Here is a 19,798-nt window from a genome sequence, read left to right as displayed (position 1 = left end):
TCGTGTTGTGGTGTAGAGACCTGGAAAAGTGTAGGATACTAAAAAGGATTTGTAAAAGTGCGGTGTGTGTATATTTCAGAGTTTCAAGGGTGTGCTTTCATTTTGTTTTGGTATAAATAAATAATTTAAAATATGTGACATCTACACAGTGAAGGTTTTATTTTAGAAGGTAGAGGCCTATTTACATCACAAATGAATATTTGATGCAAACATGGCTTAAGCAATGCACACCTTTTTATATATTTATCCTGTATATTTATGTATTTGTATATGGCACTATTATCATATGATATGATCTAGTGGCTTGTGTCAGTATAGTGAATAAAATTTGTGTTTTGTAGTTAGTCGTAGTTGTCATTTTAGTTGCTTGATATTGCATCACATGGTCATCACATGCTGGATCCTCTGCATTGAATGGGTACCGTCAGAATGAGATTCTAAAAGCTGATCAGAACATCACAATAATCCATAAACAAGCCACACCCCTCAAGAATGTTTTGTGAAGTGAAAAGCTGTGGGTTTTTAAGAAACAGCTCCATCTTTATGATGTTTTAACATCAAACTGTAGCTTCCGGCTAAAAAATAAGTCCTCTATCCATAATATTGCTTTCATTTTTAGTGAAAAATGTCTCCCGTAAATCAGGAGAGAAACATTAATGGATAAACTGCCATTTACAAGCCAAAACAGTTCTTAACAAAAGTGTAGGTGGATTTTGATGTGAGAAGACAACTGGACTTTTTTAACTGGAGGAAGCGTAAAATATCTTGATGGATTTTTTTTTTTTTCGTTTAAAAACTTCTCTAAGCTTTTCACTTCACAAGATGATGGACATTGATGGACTGGAGTGATGTGTATTACTTGTAGATTATTGTGTCATTTTTATCAGCTGTTTGGACTGATTATGGTGGCACCCATTCACTGCAGAGGACACGTAGTTGCAGATTAATGAGTTAGCTGACATGTAGTTGCAAAGTTATTTATAGTTAGTAGAATGTCTGAATTGGGCTATCGAAATAAAGTGTAACCACTGGTTTTGATTGGCTGTCAATGGTGAAAGTGTTTTTTTTTTTTGCAAGCTGTAGTTTCAACATTGACCAGCATGGACTGACAGGACCCTGATCTGGCAAACTCTGAACTGTTGGGTCTCACTGAATGGATCCCAATAAAATCTTCCTGTCTGTCATTGTTGAGCCCATCCATCCATCCATCCATCTTCTTCCGCTTATCCGGGGCCGGGTCGCGGGGGCAGCAGTCTAAGCAGAGAACCCCAGACTTCCCTCTCCCTAGACACTTCCTCCAGCTCTTCTGGGGGGACACCGAGGCGTTCCCAGGCCAGCCGGGAGACATAGTCTCTCCAGCGTGTCCTAGGTCTTCCCCGTGGTCTCCTCCCAGTGGGACGCGCACGCAACACCTTCCCGGGAAGGCGTCCAGGAGGCATACGGAACAGATGCCCGAGCCACCTCAGCTGACCCCTCTCGATGTGGAGGAGCAGCGGCTCTACTCTGAGCTCCTCCCGGGTGACTGAGCTTCTCACCCTATCTCTAAGGGATCGCCCAGCCACCCTGCGGAGAAAGCTCATTTCGGCCGCCTGTATCCGGGATCTTGTCCTTTCAGTCATGACCCAAAGCTCATGACCATAGGTGAGAGTAGGAACGTAGATTGACCGGTAAATCAAGAGCTTCGCCTTGCGGCTCAGCTCTTTCTTCACCACGACAGACCGGTACATCGACCGCATTACTGCAGAAGCTGCACCGATCCGTCTGTCAATCTCCCGTTCCATCCTTCCCTCACTCGTGAACAAGACCCCAAGATACTTAAACTCCTCCACTTGAGGCAGGAACTCTCCACCAACCTGAAGAGGGCAAGCCACCCTTTTCCGACTGAGGACCATGGCCTCGGATTTGGAGGTGCTGATTCTCATCCCAGCTGCTTCACACTCGGCTGCAAACCGTCCCAGTGCATGCTGAAGGTCCTGGCTTGATGAGGCCAACACGACAACATCATCCGCAAAGAGCAGAGACGAAATCGTGTTGTCACCAAACCTGACCCCCTCTGGCCCCTGGCTGCGCCTAGAAATTCTGTCCATAAAAATCATGAAAAGAACCGGCGACAAAGGGCAGCCCTGCCGGAGTCCAACACGCACCGGGAACAAGTCTGACTTGCTGCTGGCAATACGAACCAAGCTCCTGCTCCGGTCGTACAGGGACCGGATAGCCCTTAGCAAAGGGCCCCGGACCCCATTATCCCGGAGCACCCTCCACAGGCCTCCGCGAGGGACACAGTCGAATGGCTTCTCCAAATCCACAAAGCACATGTGGACTGGTTGGGCAAACTCCCATGAACCCTCCAGCACCCTGTAGAGGGTATAGAGCTGGTCCAGTGTTCCACGGACTGGACGAAAACCACACTGTTCCTCCTGAATCCGAGGTTCTACTATCGGCCGGATTCTCCTCTCCAGTACCCTGGCATAGACTTTCCCAGGGAGGCTGAGAAGTGTGATCCCCCTGTAGTTGGAACACACCCTCCGGTCCCCCTTCTTAAAAAGAGGGACCACCACCCCGGTCTGCCATCCCAGAGGCACCGTCCCCGACTGCCACACGATGCTGCAGAGGCGTGTCAGCCAAGACAGCCCCACAACATCCAGAGACTTGAGGTACTCAGGGCGGATCTCATCCACCCCCGGTGCCTTGCCACCGAGGAGTTTCTTGAATACCTCTGTGACTTCAGCTTGGGTGATGGACGAGTCCACATCTGAGCCCTCAGCCTCTGCTTCCTCAATGGAAGACGTGACAGCGGGATTGAGGAGATCCTCAAAGTATTCCTTCCACCGTCCAATGACATCCCCAGTTGAGGTCAACAGCTCCCCACCTCTACTGTAAACAGTCTTCGAGGCCGACCGATAGTCCTTCTCCATGGCCTCACCGAACTCCTCCCAGGCCCGATTTTTTGCCTCCACAACCACCCGGGCTGCAGTCCGCTTGGCCTGCCGGTACCTGTCAGCTGCCTCAGGAGTCCCACAAGCCAACCAGGCCCGATAGGACTCCTTCTTCAGCTTGACGGCATCCCTTACTTCCGGTGTCCACCACCGGGTTCGGGGATTGCCGCCTCGACAGGCACTGGGCATTGTTCAGCCAAAACAAATAATTCCATCCCACCATTTGCTGATTCAGAAGTCAGGATGATCAAACTATGCATAGGATAGGAAGTATTTTAACATATATATATATTTTTTTTAAGTTGCAGTAAATAGATCTTCATGAAGGTCTTGAGCACCAGCTGAGCTGTGCATATCCTATGTAAAAAGAGCTGCAATATCTGTTTGTTTTGATCAGCCGAGCTGGTTACTCTACTGACAGTCAGCACATTGGTAACACAGAGTTGATCTGTAGAGGTAATACTAAATTATTACGTGTTTTAATAAAACTTAATGAAAATTATTTACTGCACATAAAATGTATTAACCAATGTAAAAACAAATCTCTCACTTTCTCGGTTTAGATGAAACGGTATGTTCGGAATGCAATGCTAGCATACTGATTAAAACTCTAATGTTGAAAACTTTGGTACGTTGATAAGAATTTTATAATATTTTCTAAATATATTTCTTATGATCCCCAAAGGTGCCTTTACTTGTTAGACAAAAGAGTAAAACAGTAATATTGTGAAGTATTATTACAGTTTAAAATAGCCTAACTGTTTTCTGTCTGAATGTATTTTAAAATCTAATTTATTGGTTTCAGCATCATTACTCCAGTCTTCAGTGATCCTTTAGAATCATTCTAATGTGTTGATTTGCTGCTCAAAAAACGTTTTTCTATTACTATTATCAGTGTTGAAAATATTTGTGCTACTTCGTGTTTCTGTGGAAGCTGATGCATTTTTTTTCAGGATTATTTGATGGATAGAACAAGCTAAAAAGAACAACATTTGTTTGTAATACAAATCTTTTGTAACATTATACTGTATATATCTTTACTGTCACTTTTGATCAGCTTAATCAGTTCTTGCTGAATATAATTATTAAAAAAATAATCTTACTGACTAGAACTTTTGAATGGCAGTATTCTGAAGATTTTCTAGTTTTCTATTATAAAATATATATATATATATATATATATATATATGTGTGTGTGTGTGTGTGTGTTTATTTCGGGAGAACGATAAGCTGGATGGATGAAGGAGATAGGATTGAGGAAGAGAAATGCCTGGTAATTATAGTTCTTAAGTCTCGTTATGTTGGTGACAGGCTCCATCATGCCTTGGAGCTCAAAAGATCAATGGCTGGGACCTGACTCTAATGCTAACGAACTTCAGATCATTAAATGTATGGGTGCAGAACACAGGAATTAATTATACCGTTTATAGTTTCAATTTATCAGCTCAAGGAGATAGTTCGCACTCCTTTAAGATGCAAGGCCTGGGGGGGTCCTAAGTCAGTATAGATCCAATTTGGACCCACATGAAGGACCGTATTGAATTCTCAGCTCAGCAAAGCAACACTTCTTAAATTGAATGTGGATTCTGTGATTTGGCCTCTCGGAGTGAACGGTGGGAAATGTGATTCAAAATCAGATGTCATGTTAATCATAAAATGCTACCTCATATAAAGAATTCACTGTCCTTATGACTGGTGTAGCATGCATGAATACAAAACAACCTCTAACAGTCAGAAACAATATTATCAGCTCAGAGAGACTTGACACAATTCCCTGTTGCACAGTAAGCATAAACTGGAATCACGATGACAAGGAAAAACATAGTTTGACACAAGCTTTATTCGTTTGTTCTCTGTCACTTATGTCAAAGGCTGTTGATTAATTACTCTTATTCACACAAGTAAAAAATACTGTAGAGACAGTAAAACTGGCTAGTAATACATGCTTTTGTTGTAGTAAAGCTTGGATTTTGATAGATATTTAAGATGTGGTAAAGATCAACTATAGTAAAAATTTGATGCAGTCAAGCTTGAACGCAGTAAAATAGTAAAGTCTTAGAAAAAGGGAAATACAGTAAAATACTTCAGTTGTTATTGTAAATATTTTAGATGTATTAAAATGTCGTAAAAAGCACTCATGATTAAATAAAGACAGGAAATGGTAAAATACTTGATGTGGTAAAACTTGAATATAGTAACATCCTTAATATGTGAATATGTGGTAAAATACTTAAAATATAGAAAAGCTTAAATAGTGTAAAATGCTTGAAGAAGTAATCGATTGATGTAGTGAAGTGGAAATGGTAAAATAGATGTGGTAAAAAAGCTGACAAATGGTAAAATGCTTGAGATGTAATGGGGAACATGAATGGAAATATCTTGACATATATTAAAGCTGAAATATGGTAAAGTACTTGCTGTATTAGAGCTGAATTGGTGTAAAATGCTTCATTTAGTAGAACTGGAATATGATAAAATGCTTAAGATATAATGAAGCTAAAATGTCATAGGCCTGATCTGAACCCTTATTTCTCAGCATTAAACTGGACTCACAGTGATGGGAAAAAAATCACACAGGTCAGTTTGTTCTGATCTTTATTCTCTTGTTTACTGTCACACCCATCAAAGGCTGCTTAATCAGATTGGATTGGATTCAATCGCATACGTTTGGCCTTGACGTTCCATTACAGCCATGTTCAGCCCACTCACTTCCACCTGTCTCTGTTACTTTCTCCTGTGATACAGTTGCTGTCACCGCCACTGATGTGTGGAAACAAAATTGATCCACATCCGGGGAGGCGGCGGCCAGTGCAGCGACTTTATTGCTTTCTATTAATGATGCGTTTCATGGCCGATGGTACAAGCTCTTACGATGTGAACACAGACCCAGGGCAAGCCAGACTGTCACAGGGATTTGTACTGTACATATCATACATGTTTAATTCAGTCTGGGGACGGGCGCGATTCAGAGTAAATGAAAGTTAATGTACTTTTCAGGGGTGCCGTGGACTCCTGTGGTGATGCGACGGCTTGATGCCAAAAGTTTTCTCATTTCTGACATTGCAGAGTTTTAACTAAATGGCAATTCACTACAGTCGAAAAACAATCTTCGTGAAGGTCTAATGTGCTTGTCTTGCACTAGGTTGTGTTTTAATATTCTTCCTGAGAAGAGGGTCTGTGACAAAGCTTTGAGATAAACTCCAGGGATGTCTGTCTGAAGTTACACTTGTGTATTGTCAATTGAACAGACCCCTAAGTTTGGAATAAATAAGATTTTTTAAAGTTTTTTGAAATAAGACTCTTTTACTCACCATGGCTGCATTTATTGAATAAAAAAACAGTAAAAACAGTTATACTGTGAAATATTATTTCAATTTAATACAACCATTTTCTATGTTAATACATTCAAAAATGTCATATATTTCTGTGATGCAAAGTGGAATTTTCAGCATCACTCCTTATTCATTACTCTAGTCCTCATGTGATCCTTCATAAATCATTGTAATATGATTTTTTAATATGCTTTATTGTAATATGATGATTTGATGCTCAAGAAATGTTATCAATGTTGAAAACAGTTGTGATGCTTAATATTTCTTGAGGAAACCGTGATAAACTGCAATTGATTAATTATAATCTTTTTTTTAACAAAGACATTAATACGTGCTTTTTATTCAGCAAGGATGCATTAAACTGACCAAAAGTTACAATAAAGATACAGTGTTATAATTGTTTTTGTTTTCAAATAAAAACTGTTATTTTGACCGTTCTATTTATAAAAGAATCCTGAAAAATGTATTGCAGTTTCCACAAAAAAATATTAAACAGAACAATTGTTTTCAACATAGGGGTAACACTTTAGGATAGGGACCAATTCTCATTATCAACCCTCTGGAGTCGATTAACGCGGATACGCGTTATGAGTCATTTTCTCCTGATAACCCCGAAAAGAACTTAAATTACACTTTCAGTTTTAATCGTACAGATAAGAGCAATACATCAATCGAATCTGTAAAGGGTCTACTTTTTTTTGGATACAGACATAATAACAACAAAACTTTGTACACTTATAAAATAAAGATAACAAACAAGGTGTGCTGTCTGCAGCCTTTGTCTGCGCTGATCTTTATTTACAAACACATCATTAAAATGAACTGTAACTCCGTGAATACTCAACGAAGAGACATGAGAGATATATCTATAGAAAGCTTGACATGTCTACTTTTAAACTAAATAAGTGCTGCCGAAAACAGATATTCTGTGATAAAGTAATCCATATGAAAACGACGCGATGTCCGTTTTTCACGTCTCCCTTCATTATATCTAATTTATATATGAAGTTACTTATTAGCATGCCTATTAGCATATTGGCAGTTAATTAGTACATATAAAGCACTTAAAGGGCAGGCATGGTTTAATGGCTAGAGAGTCGGACTTGTAACCCAAAGGTCACGGGTTTGAGTCTCGGTACCAGAAGGGATTATAGGTGGGGGGAGTGCTCTCTTCCACCCTCAATACCAGAACTGAGGTGAGACCCTTGAGCAGGACACCGATTCCCTAACTGCTCCCCGGACGCCACAGCAAAAAAATGACTGCCCACTGCTCCGGGTGTGTGTTCACGGTGTGTGTGTGTGTTCACTACTCACTGTTGTGTGTGTGCACTTGGATGGGTTAAATGCAGATCACGAATTCCGATTATGGGACACCATACTTCACTTCACTTCACTTCATATATTCTGCATGACCATATTACAAACCCTTAATCCACCCAATACCTTAAGTTAACAAAGAGTTTGTTTGGAAGTTTACTGAGCTAAAATCATAGTTAATAGTTAGTTAATAGTGAGAACTGGACCTTAAAACAAAATGTGATCATATATACTTTATGTAAAATGTATACATAACCAATAGTGAATGAAAATAAATATTATACACTGAGAATACAAATGTAATGCTAAATAATCTCAACAATTTAGAGCTGTACAGAATTAAAAAGAAACATGATAGTGTTAAAAGCTTGAGCACCAAAAAAGCTATACAAATTTGCACCACTTACATTTTCTGGAGAAAACTTGGAGAAAAGCTTGTTTTTTTTATTTTTTTTAAGTACGTTTTATTCTTGACTTTCATCTTGGGTAGCTCCCATGTTGTAAAGAAATACAATTACAAAATGCCACTTCTGTGCAAACACTGAGGTCCAAGAGTCACACAACTTTGATAATTAAAAGTTTTGATGTAGGCTGAGCTCAGAGCCAGTCAGGATTGTGAAAGCTGACATTTGAGGTTTCCTTCTGAATCACTGATCAGAGATTACTTACACCACTGCGGTCTCTTGAGAGATGCACCGGGTTCAACATGACTGTGTTGGTGTTGTTGTTTTTTTTTTTTTTTTGAGAATTGCTAAGTACTCGTAGCAAGGCATTTGAAGATGGATTTAGCCATGTCTTTTCATATGTGTGTGTGTGTGTGTGTGTGTGTAATTAGATAATCAAGGAAAAGGCAAAATAACAGCTCTTAAATTTAGCTCCAGTTCCATGGCCATAAGATTACTTTGCTAAAAGTGTGCTGTTATCTTTTGCCTAAATGTGTGAGGAAAACTGCAGTGTTGGCTGGTTTAGGACAAGACTGTTTCTCTCCTGCTCTTAATCTGTTTAGGGAAAACTGTCTGACTGTTTAGAACACAACAAGATTTTAGAGAAAGCAATACAAAGTTTACCAGCACAGGTAAGATACTTTAGATGCAGTAAAAATGAAACATTATAAATGCAGTAAAGCTAGAGTATGGTAAAGATTAAATAAAATAATTAAAATAATTCAGATGTGTACCTGTTTGAAAAAGAAGGGTGATATATTGTAATAAATGTGCACTTGTAGTGCATTTCAAATCTTAAAAGTATATATTTAAAAAACTGTATACTTAAGTACACTTTCATAACCGTTTCTTAACACACTTCAGTACACTTTTAAAAAGTGCACATTTTAAATAAATATCCTGTCATGCCTTCTATAAACATGTTATGATGTGTAGATGAACATACTAAAGCACATGTAAAGTTAAACAGTTAATATATTTTACATTTTAATATTTGAATCATTTCAATGTGTATTTACAAATATATTTAAATACATGGCATACAAGCTCCAGAACAATTGACCTAAAAGTATGTTTTACAAAAGGTACTAACCATAATTCAAAAACGTAAAAAAAATAAATACAAAAATACAGATAACATAGAACGTTAATTGCATTCAGCTAATTGCATTTAATATACATTCAAACTATAATACATTTTTATTTAATTGCAATTAATATGCAATTAAGTGTCTAAAAACATTGCATTCAGGTTGCACTTAAAGGTATATAGGTTGTAGGACCTGCCACTAGAGGGCGCACTATCAAAACAATAACAATCGCATGGTTTGATGATGCTAAGAAGGAGCGTGGAATGATGGGATTTGTTGTCTTCTACCCAACTGCTGACGGCCATCAATCAGACGATATGAAAACGATTACCACTTGTTCAACAAATATATACACTCATGTACATTCAAATACAATAATTGGGCATACATAGCAAACGCGAGTTCAACGATTTGCGCTAGTAGATTACATACAAAGTCAATGCAAAGACGCGGTATCAGACGCGATGCCCAGCGTTTGGGATGTATGCCCCATAATACTAATCTTGTTGATCGTTATAATAGCATACGTTTTCTGTAAAGATACAAAGCAAAACAACTCACCTGTCGATTAATACACAAGCGAGATCGGCATCTCTTTCTAGTTGAAGTTTGTCGTTTGTTGTCATGTGTTTTCTACGTCAGTAAAGGCAGCAACAAAGGGCCCTTTGCCAACAAAGGGTAACTAACGTCATTGACAGATGACTGCATTGCCCCGTGTCACTGTTTAGAATGGGAATTTTCTCATGATTTACAAGTAGTTGAAAACATTAGAGATATTGTTAGTAATCAGCTGGACAAAATATATAACACTAGCCTAGTGGTTTTTGGATATTTTACTCCAAATATCTTACAAATTGTACCTTTAAGTATGTTATTTCCATATGAGGTTAAAAGTATGCTTAAATGTATGTCTTCTTCACATAGTTAGTAAAGCTAGAATTTGGTAAAACACTTAAGTTATATTAAAGGACAGCTGTTGTACAGCTGAATTATTGTAAAATAACTTTTTCAAATACTTTTTAAAATGTCATTTTTTTTTTTTTTACAAATAGTCTTGTTTAAAGATAGTCAGTATTGCTTGTTGAAATGGTCAAGCTGTTGTTAGTTTAGATCTAAAAAGGCCTCTAAAAATGTGCTGTATAAGTGAATGAGGATATGGTTTGCTGCCAAAATGTAAAATGGTAAAACTGTGGCCTTAATATGGACAGCAATAACCTTGTCCTTACAGTTAGAAACATCCCTGTAAAATGCTCAAACACACAAATCAACACATTTTCAAGACCCTGACTGTCTCAAAGTGCTAAGCCACTTAAAATGCAAGCCAGTAATTACATTTCATGAACATAAAGTTTGTGAGATGGCCAAGAGCAGTTTAAGGAATATTGCAATATTGGTTTTTGCTTTTAAAACTGTTAAAACATGTTGCAGGAAAGGTGCAAGATTGTTTTTTGAACATGTTCAGACTAGACAAGCTACCTGCTTTTGTCCATTTCACATAAATATAAAGCATATCTTTAAACGAAGTATTAGATATAAAGTAATATATATCTTTTGTGTGTTGTTGTGATTCTTTATATCATTGCAGAAAAAAATTAGGTAAAATAATATTTTTGCACAGCTATTGTTTGCATACATAAAGTACACTCATGTAAAGCAATACACACTACGTGGAAAATCTCAGCTGACAGATTTATTTATCTCATCACAAAAAGTAAATATTGTTGCCTAGCTCTTTATATAAAGTTGGATATATGTTCAAATGCATCTGCATACATACAGTATACATACATGAAGTGATATATACTATAAAGCAAATGTCAGCTTCATGATTGCTTGTAAGATCGCAAAATGTCATCGCCCAGTTTTTTTATATAAAGTTACATATATATGTATGTCCAAATTTATTTGCATATGTATACTCATGTACGGTAATATAATGTATAAAATATCTCAACAGCTTGATTGCTTGTATCATCGCATGATGTAAACTATACTATTGCTTAGTTCTTAATCTGCTTAATTCGACTGTAAGGCATGAAATTTTTTTTAATATTATCATGATTTTTCTAAAAATATATATATATATATATTTAAAAATTATCTAAAATGCATTGTTAAAGGTAGTTTTGTACATACATTTCAGGAAGTGAATATCACACAAAAAAAGTTTTAATGGGAGTGTCACATCTTTGCCTTTAATAAAGACTGATTTATCTTATTTTGGACAAGTAATGGAAAATAACCACTCAGCTCTGGAAGACTTCTTTGGAGCAGGCCCAGATTTTAAGTGATTGAAAGTTTCATGAACCCTCATGCACGTTTCTGTACCCATGATTCTCTGCAGAGACCCAAACTGTTACCTAATTGAAAGTGTTATTTTTTCAGTAATACTAACCACAAATGGAAACTACGTTTACTCTTGATCAGCACTGATTGTTCCCCTTATCTCTTTGAACAGGTTTCCCTGATCAAACCAAAAATATGGGAATCACCATCTGTGTTTAACTGGACCTAAATGGAGAAATATAATCCAAAAAATCAGATAAGATTCTAAATGACAACTGAGACTCACAAAGAATAAGGAATTTAGAAGAGGAGATGAATGGATCAGCCTCCCACACTGCGAGACAGAGCGTGAGTGAAGGTCTATCTTATTGTACTTCCCCCTGTGGCAAACATTGTCACTAATAACGAAGTGAGGCACGATGAGTGGCCATATCTGGGCTGCATTGCTCTTTCTGTGCATGTGCTTAGAGCTCGGGGGAAGCAGTGCTCGTCTAAAAAGATGGAAGAGTGAGGAAACAGCAAGGAAAGAATTTCAGGTGGAGCGTCTAGACATGGAGGAAAGGCAAAGTGAGATGTCATTTACCAACACAGCAGGAACGCCAAGTTTAGCAAAGAAAAATGAGGATCATTTGATGATTTCACCAAAAAGAAACAAAGATGCAATTGAGTCTGTATCAGGACTGCATCATGCACAGATGGAAGAAACTGCAAAATTGGAATTTGAAATCAGAGTGACTCCAGTTTCGTTGTATGGCACGAGTATGAACACAGATTCTACTCCACATAATATGAATAATTATTATCCCAAATCCAAAGATATCCCCGAAATCACAAAGATGACATTATTAACTCTTAGCCAGGACCAAGATCGTTTCATTCCCACTGATCGAACTCCTGCAGTAGAGGAAACTAAAACTGACAGATCCACTCTGGATGGCCCATTGGATATCAGTGTGAACCCTCTGAAGCCTCCACCTGGGTTAAATAGCAGCGGACAGGAAGTAAAAAAAACTGTAATGATGGGAAACCAGGAATCAGACAGCAGTGGGGATTTCCACAGGAACTTTACTGGACGGGATGAGATGCCTTCACAATCCCGCAGCCGAAGAAGCTGGATCTGGAACCAGTTTTTTGTGATAGAGGAATATAGTGGACCAGAACCAGTGCTGATTGGACGGGTGAGGTGAACATTTGTATAATTCACTGTTATGCCTGTGTTTATTTAAAATAACGACCAACTTAATTTGTTGAAACGTGATGAAAAATAAAATGGCTTGGTTACATAAGATGAAAAGGAAGTCTTTTCAGAAGAGGTTTTGGTAGGAATTGTGATAGGAAGAATTACAAATGCATATTCTTTGGAATAATGTGCACTGACAAAACACTTTTTTACGTTGACTTTAAAGGAGTAGAACATTGAAACATGATAATTCCGTCATTTACTGACTCATTCAGCAATCCTCATGTGGAACACAAAAGAAGACATTTTGAAAAATGGTTTTCATTGTTCATAAAGAAAACATCTTTTGTGAGCAAAAAAAGAAATGCAAGAAGAAATAAATGCATATATGTTCTACTTTGAAAGAAAGAAAAAAATAAATTTTTTGAAAGAAGTTTCTTCTGATCACCAAGGCTGCATTTATTTGATCAAAAATACAGTAAAATTGCAATATTGTGAAATATTTGTACAATTTTCTATTTTAATATATTTTACTTAAAAAAATATTACATTGTGATGCAAAGTTGAATTTTCAGCATCATTCCACATGGTCCTTCTGAAATCATTCTAATATGCTGATTTATTGTTTGATTATTATCAGTTATTACTGGTACTTAATTATTAATAAGGTTTCTTATTATTATCAGGGTTGAAAACAGTGTTTTTTTCAGGATTCTTAATGTTTCTAGAGCAGCAAACTTAAGCAGCAAACAGCAGACTTGAGTAATGATGCTGAAAATTCAGCTTTGATCACAGGAATAAATTTGATTTTAAAATATATTCAAATAGAAAACCTTTTTTTATATAAGATTTTACAATATCTCTCTCTCTCTCTCTCTCTCTTTTTATCAAATAAATGAGGAAACTTTTGGTTACAGAATTTTTATCCCTTTATAGTTTTATTTAATTTTTCAAAACATTTTAAGCTTGCAAACATGCCTACACTCTCCTCGGTCCATTTGGAAGGTTCTTTTATAAATAAATCAAGTCTATTGCATTACCTCAAGAGTTTATTAAACATGGGACTTGGACAGTAATTATTAGATGTCCCCAGAAAAAAAGACTGCAAAAAGCAATTACATGCTCGCTGGTCACATTTAGAGACACATGCACAGACAAAGGCATGCACTAAAAAAACCCAGATGCTCGCACACGCTCTGTGGTAATGAGCTGCACTGGATGGATCGCATTAGCTGCGATTTACACTGAGTAAGTTTGCCAGCAGAACACAAGGCTTTAAAGAGTCTGGCGCTAAACCAACACGAGATCCAGAGAGCGCACCTCATAAATGTTGCATCTGCTTCTCTGCCTATCACTGTGCTGACACTGTTTCTGAGTAAATGTTTATTCGATGGGCCAGGACATGCTGTTGTCACTGTTTTCGTTCATCACGATGTGCCGTTTACCTGTGTGCGATCCAGAGAACTTCACTGTGAATCAGTTATGGCTGAATGGAGGGCAGCTGTCTCGGAGACATAGCTGAACTTGACCGTTGCACTGCTGCGAGGCGAAACACAAGGCCAGACACGAGCACTGATGTTGATCTTTCAACTGGGAACTTTCCTATTGGATTTGTAGTCAAGCAATTGAATCGGTGGGTTTTTTAACATGAGAAATAAGCTTAGTTAAATGCAGCAGTGCAGGTGGAGACCTCATGAAATCAAAACGAGAGTTTAGTGTATGTCTGTTAGCTTTGGGGACAATCTGCGAACAAGTGTAATCCTAAACGTTTACAAAATTAACTGAATTTAGCAGTTTTTTTTGTTTTGTTTTTTGTCCAAAAAATCTTTTCTCTACCACTTGCAATCAACTAGCAATAGTAGCAAATCATGTTTTCTTTGTGGCTCCAGTTTTGTTGTGTAAACACAGGTTCTATTTGACATTATATGAATAATTATTATCCCAAAGACAAACAAAAAAATCACTGAAATCACAAAGACAGCAGTATCACCTTTCAGCCAGAACTGCAAAATAAATTTTTTCCCCAATAAAATGCCTTCTAGAAATGCTCTCTACCACCTGCAATTGTCTTAGCGCCTGCAAAAATGTATTTGAAATGGTAATAATATTTCACAAGATAACAGTTTTTACTGTACTTTTTTTGAATATAAAAAAATGCAAATAAATGAATTCTTGGTGAGCATAAGAGATTTCTTTCAAAAACATTTGAAAAATCCTAAAGCCCCCAAACTGTAGTGTATACAATCGTTGTTGTTGTTATTTTTGTCCAATCAATGCTAGAGGTGTAGAAAATGGCACACTTCACCTTTAAGAGATTCGTACCCATCACAGCCTTTGCTCTACAAACACAAAGGAGCCACTTGGGTCCATTTAAATGCTACAGTGACCTCCAAGCGTAGACATGCATATTGGAAGCAACTATTCAAAATTTTATTTTCTCAAGGACCTCAATATCTGTTTTTATCATTGAGAAATCAAGTGTGCACATATGTGTGTGAATGTGTGCATTTTGCCTCATTTGAACTCATTAGTGGAGGAAGAAACAAGTGTAGGAGAGATATGCATGTGGTGTTTCTGAAAGAACAAATGTGGACACCAGAGAATCAAAAAGAGAGAGAAATGGCTAGATCAAGGATAAGAGTGTACAACAGTGTGGATGAAAGAAAATTAGGAGTGAGGAGGGGCTTTTCCTACTGGGAAACTCATCAGAGATCATTTCCCAAATTTCAATCTTTTTTTTTCTTTTTTTTTACAGCCTCTCTTTTTTGTCTCTAAATTTGTTTCGGTGTTTTTTTTTTTTTTTTTTTTTTTTGCATATTGGATTCATTTCATTCCCACAGTGAAACATTGTAGAGTACAGATGACTGCAGTAGAGCAATTAAAGCAAAAATCTGAGAGAGGATGATTAGGAGATTTATATAACAGATTTGAGAGGAGGTGAAAGAAACAAAGAAAATGGGATGCGGAAATACAGATTGAGGTTCAAGATGGTGCCTCAAATCAAGTACTGCTGCTGCACTTGTAGTTCATCTAAACAATTCTGCCCTACAAACTGAGTTTTTTCTCTCTTTTTTGATTGTGCAACTTATTCAAGGAATAATTGACCCAAAAATAAACATTTGCTGAAGATTTACTCACCCTCAGGCCTTTCAAGATGTACAGTAGATTGTTTGATTCTTTGTAGTTTGTTTCTTCATCAGAACAGATTTGGAGAAATTTAGCATTGCATCACTTGCTCACCAGTGGATGCTCTGCAGTGAATGGGTGCTGTCAGAATGAGAGTCCAAACAGCTGATAAAAACATCACAATAATCCACACTCCAGTCCATCAGTTAAAGGGATAGTTCACCCAAAGTTGAAAATTATGTCATTAATGACCCTCATGTCGTTCCAAACCCGTATGACCTCCGTTAATCCTCGGAACACAGTTAATGATATTTTAGATTTAGTCCGAGAGCTCTCAGTCCCTCCATTGAAGCTGTGTGAACGGTATACTGTCCATTTCCAGAAAGGTAAGAAAAACATCATCAAAGTAGTCCATGTGACATCAGAGGGTCAGTTAGAATTTTTTTAAGCATCGAAAATACATTTTGGTCCAAAAATAGCAAAAACTACGACTTTATTCAGCATTTTCTTCTCTTCCGTGTCTGTTGTGAGAGAGTTCAACACACTGAAGAGTAGTGATATCCGGTTTGCGAACGAATCACTCAATGTAACCGGATCTTCTAGAACCAGTTCACCAAATCGAACTGAATCGTTTCGAAAGGTTCGCATTAATCCACAAATGACTTAAGCTGTTAACTTTTTTAATGTGACTGACACTCCCTCTGAGTTAAAACGAACCAATATCCCGGAGTAATTCATTTACTCAAATAGTACACTGACTGAACTGCTGTGAAGAGAGAACTGAAGATGAACACCGAGCCGAGCCAGATAACGAACGAACCATTTACTCGTTCTCGAGTCAAGAACTGGTTTGTTTTAACTCAGAGGGAGTGTCAGCCACATTAAAAAAGTTAACAGCTTAAGTCATTTGTGGATTAATGCGTATGCGAACCGCAGAGGTGGGTAGTACGGAGTTACATTTACTTCGTTACATTTACTTGAGTAATTTTTTGTGGTAACTAATACTTTTTGGAGTATATTTAAAGATGGGTACTTTTACTCTTACTTGAGTAAATTTTTTAGGAAAAATCTGTACTTTTACTTCGTTACTGTGGGCGACGCTCCTCTCGTTACTTTATCTTAATGAAATTAATGTTATAACTGCTTCAGTTTATTTCAAACGCGCCGTCTACTTTTCTCTGGACAATGAGCGATGCCCATTCGTGAATGATTCATTCTTTTGAGTCAATTCTGTTCAAAGGCTTGATCAAACCAATCGGCAAACGAGTGAATTGGTTCATGAATCAGTTTGAATGATTTGTTCTGTTCCCTGCCGCACGCGCTGAGCATCTGAAGCGGTTCACTCAGAGTTGTAATGTTTAAGAACATCAGCAGCGTTAAAAACGTGGCTATAGAACTGCACTGAATTGAAAGCAAATCTGCAAAGTCTATTATTTGCTTGCGATGGAGATCCTTATTAGATGAATTACACGATACCACTGTGACATTAGTTTGTTGTACGTGTGTGGCTTATAACAGAGGGAAGTCAAGTTGAATACAGCTTTCAAAAGACAAAAAATAGCCGATTAAGATTTTATTAATTTTAATACAATCATACCGGTGCGAGTACATTCAGCGAGTCATATCATCAGCTGCTAAATTCAGATCTTTGATCGCTTGCTGGCGCTGAGCCAGAGATAGATGCGTTTTTACAGCGCTGCGCATTATAACCAATCACACAAGCTTCTGTTGAGCTTTTGAATGCAATGGCCAATCAGAGGTGTTCCGATGAGTCATCGCTAAAATGCCGGTGCTTCCTTAACTCGCTCACTGACTGGAGACCTCTTTCTGGCGAATTCTCTCATCAGAAACAACAGTGATTTTAATGGGAGTTTCTGAGATTGATTGAGCTCTAGACTGTCAATGAAAATGATCTTTGATAATGTAAATGTTATTTGCTCTCTTTCTGAACAATGAAAGATTAATAGCAATTTTTATATCACATTAACTTTCAATGTTAAATTCACATTTAATATAAAGTCAGTCGTATTAAAAATATGTTATGGCATGACACCTATATCTGTTACTTAAGTAAACAGACAGGGTTTTATAATAAATTACATAATTAGGCTACTTTGACCATTGCATATTATCATTATTAACATTCTATGAAATGTGAGAATCAAGATATTTCATTATATAGTTCATGCGTCTGGGAATGTTTCTAATAAAAATGAAAAAAATAAATAAAAATAATGCTTAATAATAATTTGCCAATATGCTGTGGATGCTGTGTGTCACATGATGACCCCCATATGCCTAGACAATATTTACGCTTGCAGAGATATACTTCTGCGTGCAGACAGAAGAAGATCCATCAATGTTCATTTGGTTTGTTATGTTCAGATGTTCGGTAACTTAGCGGTCATGTGAGGAGTTTTCTCTCTTCTCTGTGTAAGAGGTTATTTATACATATATAATACATACTTTAAAATATAATTTATTTTGTGATGCAAATCCGAATTTTCATCAGCTGTTACTCCAGTTTTCAGAGTTATGATCCTTCAAAATATAATTCTAATATATTGATTTATTACCAGTGCTGGAAACAGTTTTGCTGCTTAATATTTTTTTGGAACCTGTGAGATTTTGTTTAAGATTATTTGATGTATAGAAAGATAAAAAAGAACATCATTGATAGTAAATCAACATATTGGAATGATTTCTGAAGGATTATGTGGCATTGAAGACTGGAGTAAAGGCTGATGAAATATATATATATATTTATACACACACACATACATTACATACATTTTATCTATATATCTAAATAAAAATAGGCTCAGTATATATGACCCAAAGTAACTAGTAACTAACTACTTGAGTAGATTTTTTATCCGATACTCTTTTACTCTTACTCAAGTAACTATTCAGACTAGTACTTTTACTTTTACTCGAGTAAATATTTCTAGAAGTACTTTTACTTTTACTTATAGTATTTTCTATTTTTGGACCAAAATGTACGGGTTTGGAACGACATGAGGGTAATTAATTACATAATTTTCATTTTTGGGTGAACTATCCCTTTAACTTCTTGAGAAGTGAAAGGCTGCTTGTTTGTTCATTCCACTATATGCCACTAATTGTTTTACATTCATTTCGGCCCAAAACAAAACTTTCAATGACGATAGATTGCGTATGGACATTTTTTCAGCTGCAGTTTTTGTGTGATTTGATAAAGCCTAGGCTACAGTACATGAAGAGAATTTTCATGACAAACGTCGCCCTATCTAATCTTTCAGTTTGCACAGTTGCATCTTTTTATCGTATAAAGCCATTGATGTCACTTTTTTTTAACATTGTTTTTGACTGTGCAGTGATTTTTTAGGGGAGATTGCATCTCATTTGGAGCTGACTGAACTTAGCCTTATGCGAACAGAACAAAGTGTTTTTGTGTAATACTTGTGCTTTTCCCACCTGCAACACATGATGCTGCTTTTTGTCTGGTATGCAATATATACTATTGTAGTATTAATTCACCTTTTATTTATTTTTTATCATTTTAATTTTATTTTAAGTTTTAGTGATTTTGTCAAGTGATTTTTTTTCTTTAATGAATTTAATGCAGGATGCATTACACCCCTGGCTCTTAATGCATTGTGTTTCCTCCTGGAGAATCCGTGACCGTTTGAACTTTTTGTAATAGTTGTGTATGAGTCCCTCAGTTGTCCTCCGTGTGAAAAGATGGATCTTAAAATCATACAGTCATTGCTGGAAAGTTTTCAAATACACAAAAGATGCTTGAAAACCAATGAATTTATGGGTCCTGAAGGATTTTTCTGAAGAACAGCAGGCAGTTTGACTGTTCAGGACAAACAAGGGACTCAGAAACAACTATCACAAAAAAAAGAAAAAATAGCAATTGCTTGACAATTGCCTGAGATTAGACTCACGCAGTATATGATTTGGTGGAAGAGTTGTTTTTATTCCATTACATTTCACTTCTAGTCTTCTTTGGTGTCTTTCATCAGATTGCTGTTGCCGCCACTTCATGTCATGCCTAATAACACCCTGTACCCACGGTAAAATCATAGCGCTTTAGCTGCTG

General features: G+C 37.1%; 1 protein-coding gene across 2 annotated transcripts in view; it reads left to right on the top strand.

The window, feature by feature from the left end:
* Positions 1-19,798, top strand: part of LOC132129789 (cadherin-11-like) — a 91,234-nt gene that overhangs the window by 14,123 nt on the left and 57,313 nt on the right. For both annotated transcript variants that reach the window (XM_059541554.1, XM_059541555.1), the window contains exon 2: positions 11,578-12,583. In XM_059541554.1, the coding sequence (XP_059397537.1) occupies positions 11,825-12,583 (759 nt within the window). In that variant the 5' untranslated portion in view covers positions 11,578-11,824. The remainder of the gene's footprint in view (positions 1-11,577; positions 12,584-19,798) is intronic.

The sequence above is a fragment of the Carassius carassius genome, chromosome 46 (assembly GCF_963082965.1).
Source record: "Carassius carassius chromosome 46, fCarCar2.1, whole genome shotgun sequence".
NCBI classification, from domain to species: domain Eukaryota; kingdom Metazoa; phylum Chordata; class Actinopteri; order Cypriniformes; family Cyprinidae; genus Carassius; species Carassius carassius.
Note: the sequence above shows the minus strand (reverse complement) of the source record. Positions and strands in the feature narration are given on the sequence as shown.